This window comes from Tupaia chinensis, unplaced genomic scaffold (genome assembly GCF_000334495.1).
Source record: "Tupaia chinensis unplaced genomic scaffold, TupChi_1.0 Scaffold143792_2, whole genome shotgun sequence".
Classification (NCBI taxonomy): domain Eukaryota; kingdom Metazoa; phylum Chordata; class Mammalia; order Scandentia; family Tupaiidae; genus Tupaia; species Tupaia belangeri.
In genome coordinates this window covers 254,932-265,936 of record NW_006203642.1, presented here as the reverse complement: position 1 = coordinate 265,936, position 11,005 = coordinate 254,932, and the positions used below count along the sequence as shown (strand labels likewise).

General features: G+C 53.3%; 1 protein-coding gene across 1 annotated transcript in view; it reads left to right on the top strand.

Moving 5' to 3' along the window:
- WWC3 (WWC family member 3) overlaps positions 1 to 11,005 on the top strand; it is a gene marked incomplete at its 5' end in the record, with an annotated part of 33,015 nt that overhangs the window by 19,830 nt on the left and 2,180 nt on the right. The window contains 6 exon segments of the mRNA XM_027766918.1: positions 975 to 1,142; positions 1,731 to 1,882; positions 3,031 to 3,196; positions 6,100 to 6,264; positions 8,229 to 8,321; positions 10,916 to 11,001. Of these exon segments, the coding sequence (XP_027622719.1) occupies positions 975 to 1,142; positions 1,731 to 1,882; positions 3,031 to 3,196; positions 6,100 to 6,264; positions 8,229 to 8,321; positions 10,916 to 11,001 (830 nt within the window).

Genomic DNA, 11,005 nt, shown 5'->3' with positions numbered 1-11,005 from the left:
AAACGTCTCTTAAGAAAAAAAACAAGAAAGAGATGGCCCTGAAACGAAGTGCTCTCAGTAACCGAGGGCACAGGAGGGGGCGCTTGGCCCTGGGTGTCCTGAGTGTAGAAGCTCAGCTGGGTTCCACGTCCTGTCAGGTGGGGGCCAGCCTCCGTATCGTCGCCGTTGTCAGTCTCGGGAATGAAACAGGGTTGACAGATGAGGCAGATTCCAGTACAGGCTGGTCCGTTACATTAGACCTTCACGTAAAGGATGGATATCTGTTTGGTATACGTGTATCCCTTGCAGTATCTGAGACGTACAGGTAGTCAGAGACCCAAACCCATGGTTTCCTTGAGATTCAGACGGACGCGAAACACGGCAGCCTTCAGACCAGGCCCGGAGGGAGTCCGCAGCCTGTGTCCGGTAGCCCAGCCATCCAGTGCCCAGTTAGGCTGGGCATCCGGAGCACTTTCTTTCTGCAAAGTTGGGGAGTGTGGAATTCAGCAGTCCTCCCTAACTTGAAAAATTCCAGGGACAATCAGCAGCTCACCTCATGGCAGGCCACCAGGACCCCCAGTTAGGATTCTCCGCCAGCACTTCCATGGCCCTGCAGTCTTTTCTTCTTCTTCTTTTTTAACTTTTTCAATTTTGCCAGAGGGCAGGTATGCTTACAAGCGGGGGATGGGGGGGTGTTGAGAAAGTACCCCCTGGTCAGGCTGCAGTCCCTTCTTCACTTCTCCCTCGTCTTGGAGTTTGGGGCATGCACACACATGCGCCTGCTGTGTTTTTCAAACCACTGGGGCTGGGACTTGAACCACGCAGTCAGCCACGTGGGATCCAGCCACCTTAATCACCACACCTTCAGTTGACCCATGTGCTGCAATTCCTCTTAATAGGACTGGAATCTTTTCTGTCTTTCTGGGTAAAGCTGAAGGGCGAGCTTGGTATTTTAAAGGGCTCCTGTTCTGGCCTTGTTTCAAACACCCGCGCAGGGCATCGCTCAGATCCACTTGGCCGACTGCGACAGCGCGAGTGAGATGCAGCTGCGCTGGCACTCCGTCCAGGTCTTCAGCAGCTCCGAGCCACCCAGGGCGCGTGAGGATGGGCGCGCAGGACAGAGCGGCGCGCGGGACCTCGCTCGCACACTCTCCGGCAAAACGGTTCGTGGCCCTGGTTTAGGGAGCCAGCTCTGCTGCTCTCCTGCCGCCGAGACCGGCTTTTGCGTGGGGAAATCGCTCTTAGGAGGTGTCTGTGTACCCTTACCGTGGGATGTAGTGGCGAGGGAGTAGTGCTTCGTGGGAAGCGATATGTACGGACAGTCTGTTTTTCACATGAATGTGTCCCTGGTCACAAGTGTCACATTGATTATTTTATTTTGAAAAGAAAAAGTTTTTAAGATAGGATCTGACAATCTTGCAATCCTCCTGCCTCACCCTCCTAAGTGATGGGGACTCTAGCTGCCTGTCTTTTCAGGGTGGGCTAGGAATCGAACCTGGGTCTCCGATGTGGCCTCAGCCTGCTAAGTAATGGTTCACCTAGCGCTTACTGCCGTGGCTGGACCATGCATTGGTTGCCTTTAAACTTGAGCCGTGGGCCTGTGTTGCTGCACAGTCGGGGGTTCTTCCCCTGCAGAGCGGCTGGAGGTAGGGTGCAGTGGGTGCTCCGTGCTGGGCACACGGGCTGTCCCCCTGCTCGCCACGCTGAGCAAGGGGGCGAAGCTGGTTCTCAGGCACCCTTTGCCCCTGCAGGATGCGGTGACGGTGCTGCTGGCTAAAACCACAGCCCAGCTGCAGGCCGTGGAGAGAGAGCTGGCCGAGGAGCGGGTGAAGCTGGAGTACACCGAGGAGGAGATCCTGGAGATGGAGCGGAAGGAAGAGCAGGCCGAGGTCGTGTCCGAGAGGTGCGGGCCAGTTCTCGTGCCAGAGGGGCACAGCCTCTCCGGGCAGGGCATCTTTACAAAGTGCAGGGGAGCAGAAATGTCTTCTTGGGGCAAGGCAGGGGTGTGCCAGGGCCCCAGGGCTGTCCTCGAGGAACAGTGTCCTGGGGTGCAAGTTGCTGTTCTCTAGGCCTCCATAGAATGTATGGGCACTTCCTACCACTGCCCAGAAGTCGGGATTCTGGCAGGGAATTTAATGCCGACCTGGGCCAGGGCAGTGCCCTGAACCACCCCCCAGCTCTGCACGTCAGCTTTTCACCATCCTATTCTGTTCGGGAATCCTTCTCCAAGGGTGGGACTATTGAGTGACTCTTCACCAGCACTGAATACTGTGAGGTCCCTCTAAGTTGCTGTTGTTTAAAAAAACAAACAAAAATCAGCTTTATTGAAATATAATTTTAGCGTATGATTTCATGGTTTTTAGTACAGTCTCAGAGTGGCCACCATCAGTCACCACGGTCAGTTTCCCAGCGCTCCCGTCAGGCAGAAGGAAGCTCTGACAACCACCAGTCTGTTTCTGGGGTCCTTGCATTTGCCAGTTCTGGACACTTCCTGTACATGGCCTTAGGCGGTGCCCCTTGATGTCGCACCCGAAGCAGGCTGAGTGGATCCTTGACTCTGTAGAGACCTGCATGCAATAGACAAGTGACTCCGACGAGCTCACACCTCGAGTGAAACGGCTTTGGTCTGGCCATCTCTGGAGACACACCCGTATTGTCCTACCTCCACATTCCCCGTAAAGAGCAGCATCTTGCCCACACTTCCTGCTTGTGCCCACTGGCTTTCCCTGTCTTTGGTTTAGAGAGGAATTTATTTGTGGAGGGGTCAAGCCTGCTTGTGGGGGTATTGTATTCTGGGACGGACAGGAAGTCGGATGAGGGCGTGGTTTTCTGGCACCCTCAGTGACTGCAGCCGGGTGATAAAAACAGATCCTCGTAATGAAGGGCCTTGATGTGTTACCTGCCCTAGAAAACAGAAATGCCCTTTTGCTTTAGAGTAAAGCAACCATCGTCCGTCGCTGGGAACAAATAGGTTTACTTGGGTGCCTCTGCTCTGAAAACAGCAGAGAGGTTGATGCGTACTGGGTGGGCTTTTGTAATGTCCACCTTTAGGAGTTGGCAGGCTGACTCGGTCGACAGTGGCTGTGGGAACTGCACCCAGACCAGCCCCCCGTATCCAGAGCCCTGTTGTGTTGGTGTCAACTCTACCCATGGACACATCTTTACTGGCCAGGCAGATCCTTACAGCCCCGAGAAACTTCAGCCCCTTCCACTTAAGGTAAGGAGAAAACATTGGGGACTTGATGGAGCCCCCTTGTATAACGCCAGGCACTGCCCTGGGAGGAGAGGGTGTGCCCCTACATCCTTCATGGGAGGCATGAGGCAGCAGGTGGAGATGCTCTAAAGGAAGCTGGCACCGGTGGAGTTGTCTGCGATGTTAGGACAGGGCTTACCTGAGAACACACCTGGTGTGGGGGGGGCATGGGGACATTGCGGGGTAAGTTGAACAGTGCTGTTGGATTGGGGCCAACACCGAGGCCACACTTTACTGAGAGCAGAGGAAAAGAACTGAATGTCTCAGATCTGCAGAGTGCCTGGAGTGTGCACGGCAGGTGCTGTAGAAGTGATTGTCGACTTCAGATTAGAAGGAAAGGACGGCTGTAACTAACGTAAGGTAGGATTTTACTCCACGTGCCGTCAGTAGCGATCCATTTCTGTCTTCGGAAATGCACAAGGCTCAGGCAGTTTTGTGGGTTCCAGAAATTTTGGATGCTTATATATATATATATAGGTTGAGGATCCCTTATCCAAAATGCTTAGGACTAGAAGTGTCATAGATTTTTTTAATTTAATATTTGCCCACACATAATAAGGTATCTTGGGGATGGGACCCGAGTCTGTCCACAAAACTCATTTATGTTCCATGTACACCTCACACACACAGGCTGAAGGTAACTTTGCATGCTATCCCTGTGTCACTATGGTCATGTGTGGAATGTCCCTCCCACTCGTGATTTGACATCAGCACTCGCTTTCTGTCTCTCTGGCTCTCTCTGTCTGCCTGGCCATCGCACGCACCCTATAGCGAAAACCCCTCAAAAAAAAAATTAATCTATAGGACAGTTGCTGGAATAATGCAGCAAGTACCCATACACCTACAATTTAGACTCCTCAGTTGTTAGTTCTCCATCACATTAACATTCTCTTCTTCCATGTGGTGCTAGGCTTTGAAGAAACAGCAAGATAAAAAGCAAGCAAAACTATTGCCCTCAAGGGAGGCAGAGGATGGACAAGATGGTAGGGAAGCAGAGTTTTGCATTTTTAGGAAGGTTTGCAATTTTAGAGAGGGTTTACATTTAGAAACATAAGTCTATGTTTAGGAAGGCTACGATTGCAAAATGGTGCACTGCTATGAAAAATAATATGATGGACCCGTGAAACATTAGAATAGAATGACCAGACAGTCCGGCAACCCCATTTCTGGCTATGTATCCCAAAGAGCCAAAAACAGGACTTTGAAAAGGTGTTTGTCCAGCGGTGTCTGCAGAAGCCTCACTCACGGGCACACCCATTGATGGACGAATGGGTCAACAAAGGCTGTCTGTCCACACATTCGAAGAAGCTTCATCCTTAAAAAGGAAGAAGATTCAGACACGTGCTACAGTGTGGGTAAATGCTGAGGACATTAGACCCAGTGAAGTAAGGCAGGAACACAGGGCAAATACTATGTGAGTCCCCTCTTCTGAGGTGCCTGGAGTAGTCAGATCCACAAAGAAGGGAGGACCGTGGTTTCTGGGGGCAGGGCAGAGAGCGGAGGATAGGGAGGTTCTGCGTACCAGGACAGGGGCTCAGTTTTGCAAGCTGAAGAAGTTCTGAAGATCTGTTTCCCAGTTTGAATAGGCTTAACACTATTGAACCATACCCTTCAAAATGGTTATGGTGGCACATTTGTAAGTGATGTGACTTTTACCACAATTTAAAAAGAAAACGAGATAGGCCATGAGAAGTCTCACCGAGAAGACAGGCTTTGAGTAGAGGCCTTAAGGCGGAAGCTCGAGGGCCTCCTGCAGGGTGGGGAAGAGCCAAAGGCAGATGCAGAGGGGGAGGTAGGGCCGGAGGAAGGGCACGGGGTGGTGGGCACTGACGACAGAGGACAGAAGGAGGGAGGGAGGGGCCCGAGTGGTGGATGGGAGGGGCCAGGGCTTGTGGGCCTCGCAGGACCCTGGCTTTTTTTCTGACAGGCGTGAGGAACTGGTGGGATGGTTTTGAGTGTGGGGGTGGGTGGGGTGGGGGGGGAGTGTGTGTGTGTGTGTGAGACATCGTCCAACCTGGTTTTTTTCCTAGATTAACTTATTGAGGTGAAATTCACATAACATAAACTGAGCCCTCGAAATTCAGGGCATCGTGTCGTACAGTCACCACCTCTGTCTAGGCCCCACAGCTGCCAAAGCCCCTTGCTGTCCCTCCGGGTTGCCTATTCTGGGTGACTCCCGTGAGAGGAACTGGATAGTACGTGGCCTTCCGCGTCTGGTGTCTTTCACTTGGGTGGAAAATGCTCCTGAGGTTCACCGAGGCTGCAGCACGTGTCAGGACGTCCTTGCTCCTGTGGCCGAGAACGACATTCGGCTGTACGGATGGACCATAGTTCGTTACGTGGTAGTTCCCCGATGGACACTCGAGCTGCTTCCACCCGCGGGTGGTTGAATAACCCTGCCACAGACACTCGCCTGCGAGCCTTTATTTGACACCCGTTTTCAGTTCTTTGGAGTATGTTCCCAGAAATGGGGTTGCAGGGCCTGACCTGGGTTTTCCCAGATCTCCCTGGTAGCTGCGTGGAGGACAGACTGCAGGGGCAGGGTGTGGAGCTGGGGACACTGGCGAGATGCCTGCAGCAGTAATCTGGGTGGGACATGATGGCGACTTGGATGAAGGGTTGGTGACAAGTGGTCAGAATCCCTTTAACCTTCAACGGAGAGCCACCGGGGTTTGCCCTGGGACGGGCCGCGGGGTGTGTGAGTGGGCAGAGCCTGGGAAGGCTGTGGGATGCTCTGGCCAGTGGGAAGAGGAGATGGTGGCCGAGCAGGGGCCGTGGGGTGTCCCAGCTCCGCCGGCTGCGTTGCCTGTGCGTGCCAGGCCAGAGGTCCCGGAGACGGCCGTGGTGACGCGCGAACTCCCGCCTAGGTTGACAAGGAGACCAACACGGAAGATCTCTTCCCGGAGGAAGCGGCGAGCCTCCTGAAGGAGCGGCCCAGCCGCCGGGCCCGCGGGTCACCGTTCGTCCGGAGCAGCACGATCGTGCGTTCTCAGACCTTCTCGCCCGGAGCTCGGAGCCAGTATGTTTGCAGAGTAAGTCGGGTGCCTTCGTCCGCTGTCTGCGACGCTTCCTTTTGTGGTATTTGCGTTTAAAGACACGCCTGCATGCTCACAAATGGCGCTGGTGGAGGACCACCGTGGGCGTGCGGGGGTGAACCCGCGCTGTGGCGGCAACTCCGTGCTCCCGCCAGACCCGTGAACCGGGACCCCTCAGCGTTCTAGTTCATTGCCCCCAGATGTTCAGTGCTGTGTATGCGCCGACTTGTGGTCAGAAAGCCAAGGACAGGCGCTGCCGGGTTGAGATCTGGGGCGCTGGGTCTTTCTGAGTGTTGGAAATCCCGACATGTCACTGTGTCATGGCAGGGGGGTGGGCAGGAGCTTGAGAATTGTGGGTGCTAAGGCAGTGGACTCTGTCTCACCTGCATTAAACTCATACTCTGTGGTGAGGGGGGGAGCACCCATGGGACTTCAAACTGACGCTGAGTCCCATCCCCAAGGCTTTATCACCGATAACAGATAGGGCCTGGGAATCAGCGCTTTTGGAAGCTCCCAGAAGTGGGCAGGGGACCCCCCAGCCGCTTGGTTGCGGAGGTCGCCAGACAGTGGTACTCTGACAGCAGCAGCACGGACTTGGACAGGGAAGAGCTCATGGCACCGTGGCCTGGAGGGGCCACTCTGGCCTGGGGCTGTAGAAGACAGGCCTGCTCTGGAGTGGGGCTCCCATGGAGCTGACTACACGGCGGCAAAGCCAGAATTAGATCCCAGGAGGGAAATGCCCCTATGCCCTCGAAGGCAGCCTTGGGAACAGCAGGTGGCAGGCTTGGTGGCCCCGCACCTCTGCCACGTCTGCGAGCCCTGCTGCCAGTCTCTGCAAGGGTCCGAAGTATCCTTTGACAGCTGCCCTGGCAGCACAGAGCTGAGTCCAGGCGTTCCCACCCTGTCACACCCCAGCCCTGTGGAGGCCGATTCTGAAGCAGGTGGCTGCGCGGGCCAGATTAAGGCCAGCCTCCTGTCCCTTCCCTAGCGTTGTCTCTTGCTGAACTCTGAAGAGCAGACTCCAGATTGCTTTCTGAGGATGGCAGGGAGGTGAAGGGGCAAATGCCTCACTGTCCCAGAGCACAATCACCTGCCCTGTGTGTGCTGTCCCCTAGGTGAAGGCCACATTTCTCGACCTTGGGTTCAGAGACCTCACTGTCTCTGTGTGCTTGTGTGATCATGGGACAGGCGGACTGTCATGCTGCTGGACTTGCCGAGTATTTCCGCTTAACTGGGGCGGGGACTGCGGCTTTTACACACATACACATTGGTCCTGAGTGGAGACCCCACTACCAAAGGAACCCACCACGTCTTAGCTCCCAGAAACAGGGCATTCCTTATCTCCCCCCTTGCTATAAGGCACATGTGCTCGCCAGAGAGAGACAGAGACAGAGAGGGAGAAAGTGATAAATCACCTCCCGGAGGGAATGGCCATGCCACAGTCCCTTCTCTTCCCGTCTCAGGATTTGGGCATGCACACACATGCGCCTGGCATGTTTCTCCAGCTGCTGGGTCCCGGATTCAAACTGGGCAGCTGGCCATGTGGGATCTGGCCTCCTGAACTGCAGTGCCATCTGCTGACGCCCTTATCTCCCTTTGCCCCCTACTGGCACAGCATGGTCACTGGTGTTGACTTGTCCCACGCCTAGGACCAAGTCTGTTTTGAAAAGTCATTTTCCCAGCTCTAGACAAAGCCAGAGACACAGCACAGGACAGGGAACACATGAAGCGTGCCGAGGACAGTGCTGGCTTCCCTGGTGCCAGGGAGCAGGTGGCACGGGTGACGCGGAGCTTTCTGTTCGTCCTTCATTTCACCTGGGACGCTTGCACCAGTTTTTCTTTAACTGAAACCCACAGCAGTCACAAGGGTGTGGAGCGTATACGAGTCACCTGTCAGTCCATGTGGCGGCCACGTGCCATTTCCGAGCACGTGTTTGTGAACATATTTCTTTTTGGCACAGCTTTATCGTAGTGACAGTGACAGTTCAACCCTGCCCCGGAAGTCCCCGTTCGTCCGAAATACTTTGGAAAGACGAACCCTTCGTTACAAGCAGGTGGGTGCCGTGTACACTAGTGGGGAATCTCTACCTGTTCTTGGAGTTATTTTTACAAATGTTAAAAGGTAATATTTTAGGTAATTTTTAAAGTCATGTTAATTAAAAGGTAATGTTTTAATTTTCTCGTTTAACAGATAGAATTTTTGAAAGCATGCTTACTGTCATAATATTATTTCTCAACGATGTCATAACTTCAGAAACTTTGTGCTCTTTACGTTCTTAGATGTAATGATTTCTGTATAAAGAGGTTCTTTTTCTTTTTTCTCTTCCCTTTTTAATGAGAGAGAGAAGGGGAGAGAGAAATGGACAGGTCTTCTCGACAGGCTCTTGCCAGGTCCTGATCCCCCTACCGGGCCTCCCACGTGGCCCCAGCCTCACACAGTGGTGCCCTAGCACGTGTGCCCCAGAGCTGGGCCTCTTCTCTTTTTGACGGCAGAGTTCACGCCCTTTAGTTTCCAGCATATAGCATTTGTCTGCACGGGACTGTCCTGCGGTCTCCATGTCCCTGCTCGCCAGGTTTTTCTCCACATCAGGCCAGTCGGCAACGTTGTGGTGCTTGTAGTCTGTAAGCTGGTGGCTGCCGTCTTTCCTGGCGCACCCTTTGGGGTAATAGGAGAGATCCAGCTGTGCTCGGGCAGCTGCTGACAGAGGGTGGTAAAAAGGAGCACAGTGACACATGGGGTCACCCTCTCTGCCGTGAGGGATGCCCTGTGCCTGGAGGACACCAGGAGGACCCAGCTATCAGTCATGACAATCAAAATGTCTCTGTCCCCAGGATGCCCGATCACCCCTGGGTGACAACCACTGAGCTCTGTTGGGAATTCAGCAGCACCTTTTTTTTTTTTTTTTTTTTTTTTTTGGAGAGATTTTCACTGTAGGGCGCGTGCGCTCGCCAGACAGACAGAGAGAGACATAGAGACAGAAAGCGAGAAATCACCCCCCAGGGGGGATGGTCACGCCGCAATCCCTTCTCCTCCATTCTCCTCTCGGGATCTTGGGCACGCACGCACATGCGCCCGGCGTAAGTTTTAGGCCCCCGGGTCCGGGACACGAACCGCGGTCGACTACGTGGGAATCCAGCGACATAGCCACTACGCTAACTGCTGGTTCCCACCTTTTTCTCTTTCTTTCTTAACTTTTTTTTTCTATTTTTACAGATTTTTGCTATAGGGCAAGTGCACTCACTGGAGAGAGGGAAAGTGAGAAATCACCCCCCTGGGGGGATGGCCATGCCACAATCCCTTCTCCTCCATCTTCCTCTCGGGATCTTGGGCACGCACGCACATGTTCCTGGCATAATTTTCAGACCACCAGGTCTGGGATTCAAACCATGGTTGACCACGTGGGAAGCCATCACCTTAACCACCGTACCACCTGTTAGTCCCCCCGTGCTTTTAAGTGAATCCATATTTATTCGATTATAACCCATGTTTGCACTTAAGTTCTGTGTATGTGCAAGATGTTTGTGCGCCGAGAGCATGCAGCTCAGCCCGCCAGGCGGAGGTGATCTGCGTGGGGCCTGTGGTCTGCGGCCTGGCTGCATCCCAGGGCCGTCTCCCCTTGGGTGGGAGGTGCTGCTGGGCTCCACCAGCAGGAGTCTTGTCTTCTCCCAGGGCTTCCTGGGACAGGGTGCATTTACATAATTGAAGCTTACACAGGCAGGAAAGTTCTCACACTTTGCGTGCCCGCATATGCGCGTGTGTGTGCACACACAGGTGTCTGTGTGTGCTTTTTAAAACAAAAAGGACTTGTGCTGTTTGTAGCATGCTTTTTTTTCCTTTACACAGTGGATCATTAAGATTTTTCATGTTGATGTGTTTTTCAAATTCTTTTTTTTTTTTTTTTTTTTTTTTGAGAGAGGTTTTTGCTACAGGGCATGTGCACTCGCCAGAAAGACAGAAAGCTAGAAATCACACACACACACACACCCCTGGGGGGATGGCCACACTGCAATCCCATCTCCTCCATTCTCCTCTTGGGATCTTGGGCACGCACACACACGCGCCCAGCGTAAATTTAAGCCACCGGGTCCGGGACTCAAACCACAGTCGACTACATGGGAGTAGCTATTACGCCATCTGCTGGTCCCTGTTTTGTTCCATTTTCACAGTGGCTGCATTTTATACTGGCCTCGTTCCGATCTAATTAACCGGTTTCCTGTTGTTAAGATTTTTTTCTTGTCATAAGGCTTAATTGGATCCCTTTTGCTCATTGCTGGTTGTGCCTTTCAGAGGCAAGTCAAAAATAACATTTCAGAAGCAAAGAAAGTGCATGTTTTTGGTTTTAGACATACATGATCAACTGGCGCCTCAGAGAGGTAGTGCAGTTTTAGATCCTGCTGCAGAGTCTGCTGCTCTGCACTCGCCAATGCGGAGGTCGTCAGGAAAGAAAGGCTTCCTTTTCCGACCTCGATATTGAAGTGGAGATTTACATTTATCTTGCCCAGTTCTCTGTGTTTTTAAACTATGAGCCATGCTTAGAAATCCTCGTGTCTCCCCTATCTCTTACTGATTGTGGAAGAACCTTCCAGAAGGCTGTGAGTGCCTGCACAGCCAGCCGGCATGCATGCTCACAGCAGCCATCTCCTGCAGTCCTGCAGGTCTTCCCTGGCTGAGCTCATGGCTCGCACCTCCCTGGACCTGGAGCTGGATCTCCAGGCGTCGAGAACGCGGCAGAGGCAG